We start from the raw sequence: 19,809 nt of genomic DNA, 5'->3' as shown, positions 1-19,809 counted from the left end.
AAAGTGTGTATTCACAATTGCTTTATTGTGAAATATAATATATGGACAGCCGCCGCGATACAACTAGCTGCATTGAACTACTAGACACTGTGCCGAGTTAGCCAGCAAGAGGGCAGCAAACAGCGCTTGTGTCCGCACTGGCAGCAGTAGCAGCTGCCCACTTCTGCCACCGGCTACGCTGATTGGTCGACCGGTCAACAAAAGGATCTTGACCCGCTGGATCCCCGAGCGGGGTATAAATGGGTGCGGAAACAATCGGCGGGGATCACACTCTCAGTTGAATCAGCATTCAGATCACGTCAACACATTTGTCTCTCCGTCTCCAATCATGTCTGGACGAGGAAAATCTGGCAAGGCTCGCACCAAGGCCAAGTCTCGATCATCACGCGCCGGCCTGCAGTTCCCCGTCGGCCGAGTTCATCGCTTCCTTCGTAAAGGCAACTACGCCCAGAGAGTAGGCGCTGGTGCACCAGTGTACCTAGCTGCTGTTCTGGAGTACCTGACCGCTGAGATTCTGGAGCTGGCCGGCAACGCCGCACGCGATAACAAGAAGACGAGGATCATCCCGCGACATCTTCAACTTGCCGTTCGCAACGACGAAGAGCTGAACAAGCTGCTGGGAGGCGTGACAATCGCTCAGGGTGGTGTACTGCCAAACATCCAGGCTGTGCTTCTGCCGAAGAAGACTGCAAAGTCCAGTTAGACACTTCACGGCGGCTCTTTTCAACCAAACGGCCCTTATCAGGGCCACCACATTTTCCAGAAAGAATACATTCAATTCATCATGCTATTTCGTGTTGTGTTGAGATTTCCGCTATATCTGTTTTTTTTTCTTTTCTTTTCTTTTTATTTTTTTTTTCCTTTCTCTCTCTCTCTCTCTCTCTCTCTCTTTAATTATCCTTACTTGAATCACACATAAATAGGAAATGTAGAGAAAGGAAGAAATATAATGATAAAAAAGGAAGAAATATAATGATAAATATATAAGGTGACAATGCATGATATTATATAAGGAGACAAAATAGAATAAAGACTAAATATATAAGGTGGCAATACATACCATTAGATGAGGAGAGAATATGGAGTAAAGAATAAGCACAGACTAGAGTATGAAAATAAGCAAGAGTTAAGTACCAAGTTAATTTCGGAAGAATTTATGAAATGCACAGATGATAAATCGTCAGGCGAGGCCGTTCTGAGGTTAAAAAGAAGGTATTAAAATAAAAGAGTAATTTATCGACAACATAAGAACAGCACAGCCACATGTATGTAGGAAGTTTGTGTGTTTGATTGCATTAATGCTCTAGTGTTTGTGCGTTTGCTGTCTAAAATTGTTGCAGTTTTCGGCATGTTGTAATATAAAACAGCTGCCTTAGGGAAACACGTGGATAAAACAAATGGAGCAGAAAAGTAAATCAAGTAATATGAAACAGAGAACAGATGTGGAAGCACATTAGGCAGAGCGTCTGCACGACGCCATGCCCGAGATGTCCGGTGATTCCTTCGAGGTACGCAATGAGCTGATAAAACGACAGTGCGAAGGTTGCTAGTCATTAGTTTTGTTCCACTACTCTCTGACTCACTACGTATCGCATCGATTGTTATCGTGATGGCGGCTTCGGAAGCAGCAAAGAAGACGACCAAGAAGAAAGCGCCCGAGCATCCACCGACCCAGGTGATGGTCAATGCTGCTATCGGCGCACTGAAGGAGCGGAATGGATCATCGCTTCAGGCCATTAAGAAGTACATCGCAGCCAACTACAAAGTAGGCGATATGGACCGACAGACCATCTTCATCAAGCGAGCTCTGCGGAAAGGGGTTGCCAACGAGACACTGGTTCAGACGAAAGGTGTCGGGGCATCTGGCTCTTTCAAGCTGAACGTCAAGGCAGCAAAGGCAGAGGCGGCGGAGAAGGCACGAAAAGAGAAGCAGAAGGCAAAGGTCAAGGCTGACCGCGAGAAGGCAAAGGCAAAGGCAGCCGCAAAGAAAGAGAAGGCGGTCGCCAAGAAGGCCAAAGCTGCAGCAGAAAAGAAGGAGAAGAAGAAGAAGGCGACAAAGAAGAAGCCGGCGAAGAAGACAGCAACCAAGTCGGAGAAAACGAAGACGCCCAAGAAGAAGACCGCAGCAAAGAAGCCATCCAAGAAGGCAACCCCCAAGAAAGTGGCGAAGAAGACGACGACCAAATCCAAGGCGGCAAAACCAAAGAAGCCTGCTGCCAAGAAGGGTGCCAAATAAGTTTATTTGCACCTCACACCAAAAATCAAACGGCTCTTTTAAGAGCCACCACAAACCCAAGAAAGAATAATTGTTGCAGTATCAACTAGTCGATGGAAAGATGCACTGAGAAAAGAAAGAAAAAAAAAAGAAGGAAATATACGAAACGGGGAAATAGAAAGGAATAGTTTACAAAAAAAACAGAAATCATTCTATATTGGTGAATTTATGTTGAAAAGGAGAGAAATGGTAGATGAAGGCACAATTGAGGAGTTTTATGTGTTACTCAAGAGCAAACAATTGTGTGAGAGCTTGGGGAAATAGGCTAAACAGAATGCGAGCGGGGGGAGGGTGATGGTTTTCGTTTGGGAGAGAAGTTTTACTCTGAAAAATCGTTTCAAGCTCGAAATTATGTGAGTGTGAGTGTGTGTATATATGTATATGTATATGTATATATCTGCCACTCCATATCTATGTAGCTTTATGCTGTCAATATTATCATATGTGTATTTTATTTGTTCATTTCTTGAGGTAATGTGCGACAGAGTAATGTATGTGATGTGCGACAGTGCCCGTCCGACTCGCGGTGCTGGTCTGGTCAACGCAACGGACGGCCGTGAGGTGGCGCACTCGATCCAGCCGGATCTCGTGCAGGCGGATCGTGGGCTGGCCGCGGCGGACAGTAGGAGAATGGGGCGTCGCCCTCCATGTCCGCAAAGCGGTTACTTAACCCTGTTCGGTCATTGGGAGCGTCATCATTCGGCTTTTGGATCTCTCATCAGCTAAACCAAAATCAACTCACGCCATCATGTCTGGACGCGGTAAAGGAGGCAAAGGACTAGGAAAGGGAGGAGCAAAGCGGCACCGCAAAGTTCTTCGAGATAACATCCAGGGCATCACCAAGCCAGCCATCCGTCGTCTGGCAAGAAGGGGCGGCGTGAAGCGAATCTCGGGCCTCATCTACGAAGAAACCCGCGGAGTCCTGAAAGTCTTCCTTGAGAACGTGATCCGCGATGCAGTGACATACTGCGAGCATGCCAAACGCAAGACGGTTACTGCCATGGACGTCGTCTACGCATTGAAGAGGCAGGGACGCACACTCTACGGATTTGGCGGCTAGAATTTAACGGCCTCCTGCACCACAAAACAACGGCTCTTTTCAGAGCCACCACATTATCAAGAAAGAATACACTTAATGAAACAAATTTCCACATTACGGAACGTCATCATAAGTAGCACGTTTGAATCAATGGGCATATGTATATTATGTATAACCACACTGTTCGTACATCTTTTAAGTTCAGATTTCTGTTTCGTGGCAATGCTCTTAAAACGCCCTCATTATACGCTTTACAGAGTTTACCGGTTGTAATTGAAGGTAATAGAATAATTATGGCATCCATTCGCTGATCACAGCCCCCAGTTGCAAATAGAGAGAGTGGGAGAGAGAGAGAAAGAGAGAGACGTTATTTTCATAAGTAAAGTTGTTGTCATACAATTGTAAAGTTGTTGTCATACAATTGTAAAGTTGTTGCTTTATGTGTAAAGTTGTTGCCTTTTTGGTAAAGTTGTTGCCCTTTTGGTAAAGTTGTTGCTCCCATAGTGGGCGGGTTGTATAAAGCAACAACATTACGCATTTCTTTGGTGAAGTTGTTGCCTTTGCTCATAAATATTTCATTAAGAGTTGTGAAGCTCACAATGCACATGCCGCCCCACGCCTGGACATGGACTGGAATTTGGAGATACTACCAAGACAGTATCATTCAGCAAAAAAAAAAAAAATAAAATAAAAAAAAAATAAAATAAAAATAAAATAAAAATGACACACACACACACAAAAAAAAAACCAAAAACAAAAACAAAAACAAAAACAAACAAACCCTGCTAATTATTGACTACATTGTATTATGAATCAAGTAGAATGTTTGGCTTCACCTGATATTGAGTTAAACTCACTAAAGAGGATAGATTCTATACACTATTTGGCATATAGCCAATTTTACGCAGATTCAATAGCCTCGATACAAAATGTGGATAAGTCTGGACAATATCTTGCTGTCTGACATTGGCTTTTGGTATTGTGCAGTGGGAAACAAGCAGTCAATCAATCAATCAATCAATCAATCAATCAAGTAGGTAAAAAAAAAGGAGTATCAGCAAAGTACAAATGCAAGAAGGTATGTTTGTTTGTTTTTTGTAACGCAAAATAAATATTTACAAATAGATTTCAGCTTCAGCGTGTCAGCAAGCGGCGACGAAGGTAGATAACATGTGTAAACTTAACACGCAATCAAAAGGAATAAGGGAAGTTAGCAGCTTTTTTGCGAGATACGAAACAGAATATATATAGTTACAGGAGATTTTCTAGATCTAGTTTGATTACAAAGAGAAAAGAAAAGAAAAGTAAATGATGATTTAATATTTGCAGAGAATATTATTCACGTTTTTCATTTCTACACGCAATTCAAGAACAAATTAGGGTAAAATTGGACAAAAATCTGTCTACTGCCATCTGGTGGCAGAAACCGTTATTTCACCACCGCGGCCGGCCGGCCGGCAGGCGGGGCCGTCACGCCCGCCTGAATCGATGCTTCTGCTAATCCTCATCTAATTTGCATGAACTGTGCGAGCGGATCCTCCGAACGCGTATAAAAGAGGAAAGGGGGCAGCTGACCATAACATTTCTCTTTCAAAGCTGCATCGAATTCGCATCCGCCTAGTCTAGTCAACGCTCACAATGGCTCCTCCATCCGGACAAGTTGCCAAGAAGGGTTCCAAGAAAGCTGCCAAGGCTCCCCGGCCCAATGCCGACAAGAAGAGGCGTAGGAAGAGGAAGGAGAGCTACGGCATCTACATCTACAAGGTTCTGAAGCAAGTCCACCCAGATACTGGAATTTCGAGTCGCGCCATGTCCATCATGAACAGCTTCGTCAACGACATTTTCGAACGCATCGCCGCCGAAGCTGCACGTCTCGGTCAGTACAACAAGAAGTCGACCATCAGCAGCCGTGAAGTGCAGACCGCAGTGCGCCTCCTTCTCCCCGGAGAACTGGCAAAGCACGCCGTCAGCGAGGGCACCAAAGCTGTCACCAAGTACACTACATCCAAGTAGATGTCCACAGTCGCCTATATCTCAAACGGCCCTTATCAGGGCCACCACATAACCAAGAAAGAATATCCCACTGTTGTATGAAATCCTAATCATATCCTAACTATAACGAATCGAAAAGCTAGTACTTTACCCACCAGAGAAATACAAATCATCGCTTGTTTACAGTGACTTCACATTGTATGCTTATTTATATTTGCTTCTCGTGTTCACTTAATGTATTCGTTAATTAGTTTAATGACAGCACCACCTGATCGAAACATGGTAAAAATATGCAAACATATTACAGATTAATGTTTAAGACCCGCACAATATAGATATATAACTTCCAATCAGCCAGCTCTTCCCTTTCGGGTAAAAGAGTGTATTAAATTACCACACCGCTTTATACAATCGTCTTCTTAACGAGCTGTTGCTATATGAATCTATTCCAAATACCATCATGCACGTATAGTAATAATATCACTGTTACAGCAGCCTGCATACAGAAAAAAAAAAATCGTTCGGAATGATGTTTTCAGTATATTATACGCCGCAATAATCATTGAATTCGCGAGCTGGTATCTCAACGGCGCCATCTACGGGAAGGCGTGAACAGGTTGAGCGGCGTGACCAACCATAGCGGACGGGACGGGTGGGGGCCGCCGCTGCGGGGCTGGTGCGCCCAGATCGGACAAAGGAAATCACTGCTTGACCAATCACAGGCCACGGATTGGATCCGTCCCGGGTCTAGGGATCCATCGTCCGCGATATAAAATGGGAGCTGGATGTCCGGCGGTTTCATTCTCTTCCCAACTCCGCATCGAAAAAACTCCGCACTCATTACCTGAAGAAAACATGGCTCGCACCAAGCAGACGGCTCGCAAGTCGACTGGAGGCAAGGCTCCTCGCAAGCAACTGGCTACGAAGGCTGCTCGCAAGAGTGCCCCCGCCACCGGAGGAGTGAAGAAACCTCATCGCTATAGGCCCGGCACAGTCGCACTTCGTGAGATTCGCCGCTACCAGAAGAGCACCGAACTTCTCATCCGCAAACTCCCCTTCCAGCGACTTGTTCGTGAGATTGCTCAGGATTTCAAGACCGAGCTGCGCTTCCAAAGTTCTGCTGTCATGGCCCTCCAAGAAGCGAGCGAGGCTTATCTCGTCGGTCTGTTCGAAGACACCAACCTGTGCGCCATCCACGCCAAGCGGGTTACCATCATGCCCAAGGACATTCAGCTGGCCCGTCGCATCCGGGGAGAGAGGGCGTAGAAAGAGGCCTGTCCTCCGTGGTCGCACCACACAACACAACGGCTCTTTTCAGAGCCACCACATTATCAAGAAAGAATATCATGGTTCATACAGGACAATATTCTGTTTGTTATTCTTAGTTTTAAAAAGTAGAGCCTTGGATGATGTTAGATCTTTATGTATTTAAAAGTGCACACGTAGTTGAACGGAAATGAAAAATGAGAACAAGAAAACCACAAAGATAAATGAAATGCACATAAAGTAGGGATATCTGCCCCCCCCCCCTTTCAAATGAAACGCAGTCTACGGTGATTATGTACCTAGCAAATCAATTCATATGTAATTGAGACGAGAAGGGGTCTGTAAGGTGCTTGATAGAGAGAGAGAGAGAGAGAGAGGGGAGAGGGATAGATAGGGAGACAGAAGGAGTGAAGGGAGGGGGGTAAGAAAAAGTAAAACTATATGGTCAAGAAAAGGAAAAAAAATGAAAGATTGTGACGTTAATTCGGAGTCTTTTTACCAATGTGTTGACGTGATCTGAATGCTGATTCAACTGAAAGTGTGTATTCACAATTGCTTTATTGTGAAATATAATATATGGACAGCCGCCGCGATACAACTAGCTGCATTGAACTACTAGACACTGTGCCGAGTTAGCCAGCAAGAGGGCAGCAAACAGCGCTTGTGTCCGCACTGGCAGCAGTAGCAGCTGCCCACTTCTGCCACCGGCTACGCTGATTGGTCGACCGGTCAACAAAAGGATCTTGACCCGCTGGATCCCCGAGCGGGGTATAAATGGGTGCGGAAACAATCGGCGGGGATCACACTCTCAGTTGAATCAGCATTCAGATCACGTCAACACATTTGTCTCTCCGTCTCCAATCATGTCTGGACGAGGAAAATCTGGCAAGGCTCGCACCAAGGCCAAGTCTCGATCATCACGCGCCGGCCTGCAGTTCCCCGTCGGCCGAGTTCATCGCTTCCTTCGTAAAGGCAACTACGCCCAGAGAGTAGGCGCTGGTGCACCAGTGTACCTAGCTGCTGTTCTGGAGTACCTGACCGCTGAGATTCTGGAGCTGGCCGGCAACGCCGCACGCGATAACAAGAAGACGAGGATCATCCCGCGACATCTTCAACTTGCCGTTCGCAACGACGAAGAGCTGAACAAGCTGCTGGGAGGCGTGACAATCGCTCAGGGTGGTGTACTGCCAAACATCCAGGCTGTGCTTCTGCCGAAGAAGACTGCAAAGTCCAGTTAGACACTTCACGGCGGCTCTTTTCAACCAAACGGCCCTTATCAGGGCCACCACATTTTCCAGAAAGAATACATTCAATTCATCATGCTATTTCGTGTTGTGTTGAGATTTCCGCTATACCTGTTTTTTTTTTCTTTTCTTTTCTTTTTATTTTTTTTTTCTTTCTCTCTCTCTCTCTCTCTCTCTCTCTCTAATTATCCTTACTTGAATCACACATAAATAGGAAATGTAGAGAAAGGAAGAAATATAATGATAAAAAAGGAAGAAATATAATGATAAATATATAAGGTGACAATGCATGATATTATATAAGGAGACAAAATAGAATAAAGACTAAATATATAAGGTGGCAATACATACCATTAGATGAGGAGAGAATATGGAGTAAAGAATAAGCACAGACTAGAGTATGAAAATAAGCAAGAGTTAAGTACCAAGTTAATTTCGGAAGAATTTATGAAATGCACAGATGATAAATCGTCAGGCGAGGCCGTTCTGAGGTTAAAAAGAAGGTATTAAAATAAAAGAGTAATTTATCGACAACATAAGAACAGCACAGCCACATGTATGTAGGAAGTTTGTGTGTTTGATTGCATTAATGCTCTAGTGTTTGTGCGTTTGCTGTCTAAAATTGTTGCAGTTTTCGGCATGTTGTAATATAAAACAGCTGCCTTAGGGAAACACGTGGATAAAACAAATGGAGCAGAAAAGTAAATCAAGTAATATGAAACAGAGAACAGATGTGGAAGCACATTAGGCAGAGCGTCTGCACGACGCCATGCCCGAGATGTCCGGTGATTCCTTCGAGGTACGCAATGAGCTGATAAAACGACAGTGCGAAGGTTGCTAGTCATTAGTTTTGTTCCACTACTCTCTGACTCACTACGTATCGCATCGATTGTTATCGTGATGGCGGCTTCGGAAGCAGCAAAGAAGACGACCAAGAAGAAAGCGCCCGAGCATCCACCGACCCAGGTGATGGTCAATGCTGCTATCGGCGCACTGAAGGAGCGGAATGGATCATCGCTTCAGGCCATTAAGAAGTACATCGCAGCCAACTACAAAGTAGGCGATATGGACCGACAGACCATCTTCATCAAGCGAGCTCTGCGGAAAGGGGTTGCCAACGAGACACTGGTTCAGACGAAAGGTGTCGGGGCATCTGGCTCTTTCAAGCTGAACGTCAAGGCAGCAAAGGCAGAGGCGGCGGAGAAGGCACGAAAAGAGAAGCAGAAGGCAAAGGTCAAGGCTGACCGCGAGAAGGCAAAGGCAAAGGCAGCCGCAAAGAAAGAGAAGGCGGTCGCCAAGAAGGCCAAAGCTGCAGCAGAAAAGAAGGAGAAGAAGAAGAAGGCGACAAAGAAGAAGCCGGCGAAGAAGACAGCAACCAAGTCGGAGAAAACGAAGACGCCCAAGAAGAAGACCGCAGCAAAGAAGCCATCCAAGAAGGCAACCCCCAAGAAAGTGGCGAAGAAGACGACGACCAAATCCAAGGCGGCAAAACCAAAGAAGCCTGCTGCCAAGAAGGGTGCCAAATAAGTTTATTTGCACCTCACACCAAAAATCAAACGGCTCTTTTAAGAGCCACCACAAACCCAAGAAAGAATAATTGTTGCAGTATCAACTAGTCGATGGAAAGATGCACTGAGAAAAGAAAGAAAAAAAAAAGAAGGAAATATACGAAACGGGGAAATAGAAAGGAATAGTTTACAAAAAAACAGAAATCATTCTATATTGGTGAATTTATGTTGAAAAGGAGAGAAATGGTAGATGAAGGCACAATTGAGGAGTTTTATGTGTTACTCAAGAGCAAACAATTGTGTGAGAGCTTGGGGAAATAGGCTAAACAGAATGCGAGCGGGGGGAGGGCGATGGTTTTCGTTTGGGAGAGAAGTTTTACTCTGAAAAATCGTTTCAAGCTCGAAATTATGTGAGTGTGAGTGTGTGTATATATGTATATGTATATGTATATATCTGCCACTCCATATCTATGTAGCTTTATGCTGTCAATATTATCATATGTGTATTTTATTTGTTCATTTCTTGAGGTAATGTGCGACAGAGTAATGTATGTGATGTGCGACAGAGTAATGTATGTGATGTGCGACAGTGCCCGTCCGACTCGCGGTGCTGGTCTGGTCAACGCAACGGACGGCCGTGAGGTGGCGCACTCGATCCAGCCGGATCTCGTGCAGGCGGATCGTGGGCTGGCCGCGGCGGACAGTAGGAGAATGGGGCGTCGCCCTCCATGTCCGCAAAGCGGTTACTTAACCCTGTTCGGTCATTGGGAGCGTCATCATTCGGCTTTTGGATCTCTCATCAGCTAAACCAAAATCAACTCACGCCATCATGTCTGGACGCGGTAAAGGAGGCAAAGGACTAGGAAAGGGAGGAGCAAAGCGGCACCGCAAAGTTCTTCGAGATAACATCCAGGGCATCACCAAGCCAGCCATCCGTCGTCTGGCAAGAAGGGGCGGCGTGAAGCGAATCTCGGGCCTCATCTACGAAGAAACCCGCGGAGTCCTGAAAGTCTTCCTTGAGAACGTGATCCGCGATGCAGTGACATACTGCGAGCATGCCAAACGCAAGACGGTTACTGCCATGGACGTCGTCTACGCATTGAAGAGGCAGGGACGCACACTCTACGGATTTGGCGGCTAGAATTTAACGGCCTCCTGCACCACAAAACAACGGCTCTTTTCAGAGCCACCACATTATCAAGAAAGAATACACTTAATGAAACAAATTTCCACATTACGGAACGTCATCATAAGTAGCACGTTTGAATCAATGGGCATATGTATATTATGTATAACCACACTGTTCGTACATCTTTTAAGTTCAGATTTCTGTTTCGTGGCAATGCTCTTAAAACGCCCTCATTATACGCTTTACAGAGTTTACCGGTTGTAATTGAAGGTAATAGAATAATTATGGCATCCATTCGCTGATCACAGCCCCCAGTTGCAAATAGAGAGAGTGGGAGAGAGAGAGAAAGAGAGAGACGTTATTTTCATAAGTAAAGTTGTTGTCATACAATTGTAAAGTTGTTGTCATACAATTGTAAAGTTGTTGCTTTATGTGTAAAGTTGTTGCCTTTTTGGTAAAGTTGTTGCCCTTTTGGTAAAGTTGTTGCTCCCATAGTGGGCGGGTTGTATAAAGCAACAACATTACGCATTTCTTTGGTGAAGTTGTTGCCTTTGCTCATAAATATTTCATTAAGAGTTGTGAAGCTCACAATGCACATGCCGCCCCACGCCTGGACATGGACTGGAATTTGGAGATACTACCAAGACAGTATCATTCAGCAAAAAAAAAAAAAATAAAAAAAAATAAATAAAAATAAAATAAAAATGACACACACACACACACAAAAAAAAACCAAAACCAAAAACAAAAACAAAAACAAACAAACCCTGCTAATTATTGACTACATTGTATTATGAATCAAGTAGAATGTTTGGCTTCACCTGATATTGAGTTAAACTCACTAAAGAGGATAGATTCTATACACTATTTGGCATATAGCCAATTTTACGCAGATTCAATAGCCTCGATACAAAATGTGGATAAGTCTGGACAATATCTTGCTGTCTGACATTGGCTTTTGGTATTGTGCAGTGGGAAACAAGCAGTCAATCAATCAATCAATCAATCAATCAATCAAGTAGGTAAAAAAAAAAGGAGTATCAGCAAAGTACAAATGCAAGAAGGTATGTTTGTTTGTTTTTTGTAACGCAAAATAAATATTTACAAATAGATTTCAGCTTCAGCGTGTCAGCAAGCGGCGACGAAGGTAGATAACATGTGTAAACTTAACACGCAATCAAAAGGAATAAGGGAAGTTAGCAGCTTTTTTGCGAGATACGAAACAGAATATATATAGTTACAGGAGATTTTCTAGATCTAGTTTGATTACAAAGAGAAAAGAAAAGAAAAGTAAATGATGATTTAATATTTGCAGAGAATATTATTCACGTTTTTCATTTCTACACGCAATTCAAGAACAAATTAGGGTAAAATTGGACAAAAATCTGTCTACTGCCATCTGGTGGCAGAAACCGTTATTTCACCACCGCGGCCGGCCGGCCGGCAGGCGGGGCCGTCACGCCCGCCTGAATCGATGCTTCTGCTAATCCTCATCTAATTTGCATGAACTGTGCGAGCGGATCCTCCGAACGCGTATAAAAGAGGAAAGGGGGCAGCTGACCATAACATTTCTCTTTCAAAGCTGCATCGAATTCGCATCCGCCTAGTCTAGTCAACGCTCACAATGGCTCCTCCATCCGGACAAGTTGCCAAGAAGGGTTCCAAGAAAGCTGCCAAGGCTCCCCGGCCCAATGCCGACAAGAAGAGGCGTAGGAAGAGGAAGGAGAGCTACGGCATCTACATCTACAAGGTTCTGAAGCAAGTCCACCCAGATACTGGAATTTCGAGTCGCGCCATGTCCATCATGAACAGCTTCGTCAACGACATTTTCGAACGCATCGCCGCCGAAGCTGCACGTCTCGGTCAGTACAACAAGAAGTCGACCATCAGCAGCCGTGAAGTGCAGACCGCAGTGCGCCTCCTTCTCCCCGGAGAACTGGCAAAGCACGCCGTCAGCGAGGGCACCAAAGCTGTCACCAAGTACACTACATCCAAGTAGATGTCCACAGTCGCCTATATCTCAAACGGCCCTTATCAGGGCCACCACATAACCAAGAAAGAATATCCCACTGTTGTATGAAATCCTAATCATATCCTAACTATAACGAATCGAAAAGCTAGTACTTTACCCACCAGAGAAATACAAATCATCGCTTGTTTACAGTGACTTCACATTGTATGCTTATTTATATTTGCTTCTCGTGTTCACTTAATGTATTCGTTAATTAGTTTAATGACAGCACCACCTGATCGAAACATGGTAAAAATATGCAAACATATTACAGATTAATGTTTAAGACCCGCACAATATAGATATATAACTTCCAATCAGCCAGCTCTTCCCTTTCGGGTAAAAGAGTGTATTAAATTACCACACCGCTTTATACAATCGTCTTCTTAACGAGCTGTTGCTATATGAATCTATTCCAAATACCATCATGCACGTATAGTAATAATATCACTGTTACAGCAGCCTGCATACAGAAAAAAAAAATCGTTCGGAATGATGTTTTCAGTATATTATACGCCGCAATAATCATTGAATTCGCGAGCTGGTATCTCAACGGCGCCATCTACGGGAAGGCGTGAACAGGTTGAGCGGCGTGACCAACCATAGCGGACGGGACGGGTGGGGGCCGCCGCTGCGGGGCTGGTGCGCCCAGATCGGACAAAGGAAATCACTGCTTGACCAATCACAGGCCACGGATTGGATCCGTCCCGGGTCTAGGGATCCATCGTCCGCGATATAAAATGGGAGCTGGATGTCCGGCGGTTTCATTCTCTTCCCAACTCCGCATCGAAAAAACTCCGCACTCATTACCTGAAGAAAACATGGCTCGCACCAAGCAGACGGCTCGCAAGTCGACTGGAGGCAAGGCTCCTCGCAAGCAACTGGCTACGAAGGCTGCTCGCAAGAGTGCCCCCGCCACCGGAGGAGTGAAGAAACCTCATCGCTATAGGCCCGGCACAGTCGCACTTCGTGAGATTCGCCGCTACCAGAAGAGCACCGAACTTCTCATCCGCAAACTCCCCTTCCAGCGACTTGTTCGTGAGATTGCTCAGGATTTCAAGACCGAGCTGCGCTTCCAAAGTTCTGCTGTCATGGCCCTCCAAGAAGCGAGCGAGGCTTATCTCGTCGGTCTGTTCGACACCAACCTGTGCGCCATCCAACCTGTGCGCCATCCACGCCAAGCGGGTTACCATCATGCCCAAGGACATTCAGCTGGCCCGTCGCATCCGGGGAGAGAGGGCGTAGAAAGAGGCCTGTCCTCCGTGGTCGCACCACACAACACAACGGCTCTTTTCAGAGCCACCACATTATCAAGAAAGAATATCATGGTTCATACAGGACAATATTCTGTTTGTTATTCTTAGTTTTAAAAAGTAGAGCCTTGGATGATGTTAGATCTTTATGTATTTAAAAGTGCACACGTAGTTGAACGGAAATGAAAAATGAGAACAAGAAAACCACAAAGATAAATGAAATGCACATAAAGTAGGGATATCTGCCCCCCCCCCCCTTTCAAATGAAACGCAGTCTACGGTGATTATGTACCTAGCAAATCAATTCATATGTAATTGAGACGAGAAGGGGTCTGTAAGGTGCTTGATAGAGAGAGAGAGAGAGAGAGAGAGAGAGAGGGGAGAGGGATAGATAGGGAGACAGAAGGAGTGAAGGGAGGGGGGTAAGAAAAAGTAAAACTATATGGTCAAGAAAAGGAAAAAAAAATGAAAGATTGTGACGTTAATTCGGAGTCTTTTTACCAATGTGTTGACGTGATCTGAATGCTGATTCAACTGAAAGTGTGTATTCACAATTGCTTTATTGTGAAATATAATATATGGACAGCCGCCGCGATACAACTAGCTGCATTGAACTACTAGACACTGTGCCGAGTTAGCCAGCAAGAGGGCAGCAAACAGCGCTTGTGTCCGCACTGGCAGCAGTAGCAGCTGCCCACTTCTGCCACCGGCTACGCTGATTGGTCGACCGGTCAACAAAAGGATCTTGACCCGCTGGATCCCCGAGCGGGGTATAAATGGGTGCGGAAACAATCGGCGGGGATCACACTCTCAGTTGAATCAGCATTCAGATCACGTCAACACATTTGTCTCTCCGTCTCCAATCATGTCTGGACGAGGAAAATCTGGCAAGGCTCGCACCAAGGCCAAGTCTCGATCATCACGCGCCGGCCTGCAGTTCCCCGTCGGCCGAGTTCATCGCTTCCTTCGTAAAGGCAACTACGCCCAGAGAGTAGGCGCTGGTGCACCAGTGTACCTAGCTGCTGTTCTGGAGTACCTGACCGCTGAGATTCTGGAGCTGGCCGGCAACGCCGCACGCGATAACAAGAAGACGAGGATCATCCCGCGACATCTTCAACTTGCCGTTCGCAACGACGAAGAGCTGAACAAGCTGCTGGGAGGCGTGACAATCGCTCAGGGTGGTGTACTGCCAAACATCCAGGCTGTGCTTCTGCCGAAGAAGACTGCAAAGTCCAGTTAGACACTTCACGGCGGCTCTTTTCAACCAAACGGCCCTTATCAGGGCCACCACATTTTCCAGAAAGAATACATTCAATTCATCATGCTATTTCGTGTTGTGTTGAGATTTCCGCTATATCTGTTTTTTTTTTCTTTTCTTTTCTTTTTATTTTTTTTCCTTTCTCTCTCTCTCTCTCTCTCTCTCTCTAATTATCCTTACTTGAATCACACATAAATAGGAAATGTAGAGAAAGGAAGAAATATAATGATAAAAAAGGAAGAAATATAATGATAAATATATAAGGTGACAATGCATGATATTATATAAGGAGACAAAATAGAATAAAGACTAAATATATAAGGTGGCAATACATACCATTAGATGAGGAGAGAATATGGAGTAAAGAATAAGCACAGACTAGAGTATGAAAATAAGCAAGAGTTAAGTACCAAGTTAATTTCGGAAGAATTTATGAAATGCACAGATGATAAATCGTCTCGATCATCACGCGCCGGCCTGCAGTTCCCCGTCGGCCGAGTTCATCGCTTCCTTCGTAAAGGCAACTACGCCCAGAGAGTAGGCGCTGGTGCACCAGTGTACCTAGCTGCTGTTCTGGAGTACCTGACCGCTGAGATTCTGGAGCTGGCCGGCAACGCCGCACGCGATAACAAGAAGACGAGGATCATCCCGCGACATCTTCAACTTGCCGTTCGCAACGACGAAGAGCTGAACAAGCTGCTGGGAGGCGTGACAATCGCTCAGGGTGGTGTACTGCCAAACATCCAGGCTGTGCTTCTGCCGAAGAAGACTGCAAAGTCCAGTTAGACACTTCACGGCGGCTCTTTTCAACCAAACGGCCCTTATCAGGGCCACCACATTTTCCAGAAAGAATACATTCAATTCATCATGCTATTTCGTGTTGTGTTGAGATTTCCGCTATATCTGTTTTTTTTTCTTTTCTTTTCTTTTTATTTTTTTTTCCTTTCTCTCTCTCTCTCTCTCTCTCTAATTATCCTTACTTGAATCACACATAAATAGGAAATGTAGAGAAAGGAAGAAATATAATGATAAAAAAGGAAGAAATATAATGATAAATATATAAGGTGACAATGCATGATATTATATAAGGAGACAAAATAGAATAAAGACTAAATATATAAGGTGGCAATACATACCATTAGATGAGGAGAGAATATGGAGTAAAGAATAAGCACAGACTAGAGTATGAAAATAAGCAAGAGTTAAGTACCAAGTTAATTTCGGAAGAATTTATGAAATGCACAGATGATAAATCGTCAGGCGAGGCCGTTCTGAGGTTAAAAAGAAGGTATTAAAATAAAAGAGTAATTTATCGACAACATAAGAACAGCACAGCCACATGTATGTAGGAAGTTTGTGTGTTTGATTGCATTAATGCTCTAGTGTTTGTGCGTTTGCTGTCTAAAATTGTTGCAGTTTTCGGCATGTTGTAATATAAAACAGCTGCCTTAGGGAAACACGTGGATAAAACAAATGGAGCAGAAAAGTAAATCAAGTAATATGAAACAGAGAACAGATGTGGAAGCACATTAGGCAGAGCGTCTGCACGACGCCATGCCCGAGATGTCCGGTGATTCCTTCGAGGTACGCAATGAGCTGATAAAACGACAGTGCGAAGGTTGCTAGTCATTAGTTTTGTTCCACTACTCTCTGACTCACTACGTATCGCATCGATTGTTATCGTGATGGCGGCTTCGGAAGCAGCAAAGAAGACGACCAAGAAGAAAGCGCCCGAGCATCCACCGACCCAGGTGATGGTCAATGCTGCTATCGGCGCACTGAAGGAGCGGAATGGATCATCGCTTCAGGCCATTAAGAAGTACATCGCAGCCAACTACAAAGTAGGCGATATGGACCGACAGACCATCTTCATCAAGCGAGCTCTGCGGAAAGGGGTTGCCAACGAGACACTGGTTCAGACGAAAGGTGTCGGGGCATCTGGCTCTTTCAAGCTGAACGTCAAGGCAGCAAAGGCAGAGGCGGCGGAGAAGGCACGAAAAGAGAAGCAGAAGGCAAAGGTCAAGGCTGACCGCGAGAAGGCAAAGGCAAAGGCAGCCGCAAAGAAAGAGAAGGCGGTCGCCAAGAAGGCCAAAGCTGCAGCAGAAAAGAAGGAGAAGAAGAAGAAGGCGACAAAGAAGAAGCCGGCGAAGAAGACAGCAACCAAGTCGGAGAAAACGAAGACGCCCAAGAAGAAGACCGCAGCAAAGAAGCCATCCAAGAAGGCAACCCCCAAGAAAGTGGCGAAGAAGACGACGACCAAATCCAAGGCGGCAAAACCAAAGAAGCCTGCTGCCAAGAAGGGTGCCAAATAAGTTTATTTGCACCTCACACCAAAAATCAAACGGCTCTTTTAAGAGCCACCACAAACCCAAGAAAGAATAATTGTTGCAGTATCAACTAGTCGATGGAAAGATGCACTGAGAAAAGAAAGAAAAAAAAAAAGAAGGAAATATACGAAACGGGGAAATAGAAAGGAATAGTTTACAAAAAAACAGAAATCATTCTATATTGGTGAATTTATGTTGAAAAGGAGAGAAATGGTAGATGAAGGCACAATTGAGGAGTTTTATGTGTTACTCAAGAGCAAACAATTGTGTGAGAGCTTGGGGAAATAGGCTAAACAGAATGCGAGCGGGGGGAGGGTGATGGTTTTCGTTTGGGAGAGAAGTTTTACTCTGAAAAATCGTTTCAAGCTCGAAATTATGTGAGTGTGAGTGTGTGTATATATGTATATGTATATGTATATATCTGCCACTCCATATCTATGTAGCTTTATGCTGTCAATATTATCATATGTGTATTTTATTTGTTCATTTCTTGAGGTAATGTGCGACAGAGTAATGTATGTGATGTGCGACAGTGCCCGTCCGACTCGCGGTGCTGGTCTGGTCAACGCAACGGACGGCCGTGAGGTGGCGCACTCGATCCAGCCGGATCTCGTGCAGGCGGATCGTGGGCTGGCCGCGGCGGACAGTAGGAGAATGGGGCGTCGCCCTCCATGTCCGCAAAGCGGTTACTTAACCCTGTTCGGTCATTGGGAGCGTCATCATTCGGCTTTTGGATCTCTCATCAGCTAAACCAAAATCAACTCACGCCATCATGTCTGGACGCGGTAAAGGAGGCAAAGGACTAGGAAAGGGAGGAGCAAAGCGGCACCGCAAAGTTCTTCGAGATAACATCCAGGGCATCACCAAGCCAGCCATCCGTCGTCTGGCAAGAAGGGGCGGCGTGAAGCGAATCTCGGGCCTCATCTACGAAGAAACCCGCGGAGTCCTGAAAGTCTTCCTTGAGAACGTGATCCGCGATGCAGTGACATACTGCGAGCATGCCAAACGCAAGACGGTTACTGCCATGGACGTCGTCTACGCATTGAAGAGGCAGGGACGCACACTCTACGGATTTGGCGGCTAGAATTTAACGGCCTCCTGCACCACAAAACAACGGCTCTTTTCAGAGCCACCACATTATCAAGAAAGAATACACTTAATGAAACAAATTTCCACATTACGGAACGTCATCATAAGTAGCACGTTTGAATCAATGGGCATATGTATATCATGTATAACCACACTGTTCGTACATCTTTTAAGTTCAGATTTCTGTTTCGTGGCAATGCTCTTAAAACGCCCTCATTATACGCTTTACAGAGTTTACCGGTTGTAATTGAAGGTAATAGAATAATTATGGCATCCATTCGCTGATCACAGCCCCCAGTTGCAAATAGAGAGAGTGGGAGAGAGAGAGAAAGAGAGAGACGTTATTTTCATAAGTAAAGTTGTTGTCATACAATTGTAAAGTTGTTGTCATACAATTGTAAAGTTGTTGCTTTATGTGTAAAGTTGTTGCCTTTTTGGTAAAGTTGTTGCCCTTTTGGTAAAGTTGTTGCTCCCATAGTGGGCGGGTTGTATAAAGCAACAACATTACGCATTTCTTTGGTGAAGTTGTTGCCTTTGCTCATAAATATTTCATTAAGAGTTGTGAAGCTCACAATGCACATGCCGCCCCACGCCTGGACATGGACTGGAATTTGGAGATACTACCAAGACAGTATCATTCAGCAAAAAAAAAAATAAAAAAATAAAAAAAAAATAAATAAAAATAAAATAAAAATGACACACACACACACAAAAAAAAAACCAAAAACAAAAACAAAAACAAAAACAAACAAACCCTGCTAATTATTGACTACATTGTATTATGAATCAAGTAGAATGTTTGGCTTCACCTGATATTGAGTTAAACTCACTAAAGAGGATAGATTCTATACACTATTTGGCATATAGCCAATTTTACGCAGATTCAATAGCCTCGATACAAAATGTGGATAAGTCTGGACAATATCTTGCTGTCTGACATTGGCTTTTGGTATTGTGCAGTGGGAAACAAGCAGTCAATCAATCAATCAATCAATCAATCAATCAAGTAGGTAAAAAAAAAGGAGTATCAGCAAAGTACAAATGCAAGAAGGTATGTTTGTTTGTTTTTTGTAACGCAAAATAAATATTTACAAATAGATTTCAGCTTCAGCGTGTCAGCAAGCGGCGACGAAGGTAGATAACATGTGTAAACTTAACACGCAATCAAAAGGAATAAGGGAAGTTAGCAGCTTTTTTGCGAGATACGAAACAGAATATATATAGTTACAGGAGATTTTCTAGATCTAGTTTGATTACAAAGAGAAAAGAAAAGAAAAGTAAATGATGATTTAATATTTGCAGAGAATATTATTCACGTTTTTCATTTCTACACGCAATTCAAGAACAAATTAGGGTAAAATTGGACAAAAATCTGTCTACTGCCATCTGGTGGCAGAAACCGTTATTTCACCACCGCG

General features: G+C 44.5%; 9 protein-coding genes and 1 pseudogene across 9 annotated transcripts; all 10 read left to right on the top strand.

Annotated features, from left to right (window-relative positions):
* The first annotated feature begins 328 nt into the window (after positions 1 to 328).
* LOC140226150 (histone H2A, embryonic) lies at positions 329 to 703 on the top strand. The gene has a single exon (XM_072306639.1). The coding sequence runs from the start codon at positions 329 to 331 to the stop codon at positions 701 to 703; it is 375 nt and encodes a 124-aa protein (XP_072162740.1).
* A 906-nt stretch (positions 704 to 1,609) lies between these two features.
* On the top strand, positions 1,610 to 5,327 carry LOC140226149 (uncharacterized). The gene is made up of 3 exons (XM_072306638.1): positions 1,610 to 2,162; positions 3,034 to 3,086; positions 5,031 to 5,327. The coding sequence occupies exons 1-3, from the start codon at positions 1,610 to 1,612 to the stop codon at positions 5,325 to 5,327; spliced, it is 903 nt and encodes a 300-aa protein (XP_072162739.1).
* Positions 5,328 to 6,161: 834 nt separating this feature from the next.
* LOC140226148 (histone H3, embryonic) lies at positions 6,162 to 6,572 on the top strand. Its single transcript, XM_072306637.1, has one exon. The coding sequence runs from the start codon at positions 6,162 to 6,164 to the stop codon at positions 6,570 to 6,572; it is 411 nt and encodes a 136-aa protein (XP_072162738.1).
* An 863-nt stretch (positions 6,573 to 7,435) lies between these two features.
* LOC140226146 (histone H2A, embryonic) lies at positions 7,436 to 7,810 on the top strand. The gene has a single exon (XM_072306636.1). It carries the CDS (start codon positions 7,436 to 7,438, stop codon positions 7,808 to 7,810), a length of 375 nt encoding a protein of 124 aa, XP_072162737.1.
* A 906-nt stretch (positions 7,811 to 8,716) lies between these two features.
* Positions 8,717 to 12,452, top strand: LOC140226145 (uncharacterized). The gene is made up of 3 exons (XM_072306635.1): positions 8,717 to 9,269; positions 10,164 to 10,216; positions 12,156 to 12,452. The coding sequence occupies exons 1-3, from the start codon at positions 8,717 to 8,719 to the stop codon at positions 12,450 to 12,452; spliced, it is 903 nt and encodes a 300-aa protein (XP_072162736.1).
* An 833-nt stretch (positions 12,453 to 13,285) lies between these two features.
* Positions 13,286 to 13,709, top strand: LOC140246568 (histone H3, embryonic-like; annotated as a pseudogene).
* Positions 13,710 to 14,582: 873 nt separating this feature from the next.
* LOC140226144 (histone H2A, embryonic) lies at positions 14,583 to 14,957 on the top strand. The gene has a single exon (XM_072306634.1). It carries the CDS (start codon positions 14,583 to 14,585, stop codon positions 14,955 to 14,957), a length of 375 nt encoding a protein of 124 aa, XP_072162735.1.
* Positions 14,958 to 15,407: 450 nt separating this feature from the next.
* Positions 15,408 to 15,761, top strand: LOC140246567 (histone H2A, sperm). Its single transcript, XM_072325910.1, has one exon. It carries the CDS (start codon positions 15,408 to 15,410, stop codon positions 15,759 to 15,761), a length of 354 nt encoding a protein of 117 aa, XP_072182011.1.
* Positions 15,762 to 16,660: 899 nt separating this feature from the next.
* On the top strand, positions 16,661 to 17,287 carry LOC140226143 (uncharacterized). The gene has a single exon (XM_072306633.1). It carries the CDS (start codon positions 16,661 to 16,663, stop codon positions 17,285 to 17,287), a length of 627 nt encoding a protein of 208 aa, XP_072162734.1.
* Positions 17,288 to 18,074: 787 nt separating this feature from the next.
* On the top strand, positions 18,075 to 18,386 carry LOC140226142 (histone H4). Its single transcript, XM_072306632.1, has one exon. It carries the CDS (start codon positions 18,075 to 18,077, stop codon positions 18,384 to 18,386), a length of 312 nt encoding a protein of 103 aa, XP_072162733.1.
* The last annotated feature ends 1,423 nt before the right edge of the window (positions 18,387 to 19,809 follow it).

The sequence above is a fragment of the Diadema setosum genome, chromosome 3, assembly GCF_964275005.1.
Source record: "Diadema setosum chromosome 3, eeDiaSeto1, whole genome shotgun sequence".
Taxonomy (NCBI): Eukaryota; Metazoa; Echinodermata; class Echinoidea; order Diadematoida; family Diadematidae; genus Diadema; species Diadema setosum.
Note: the sequence above shows the minus strand (reverse complement) of the source record. Positions and strands in the feature narration are given on the sequence as shown.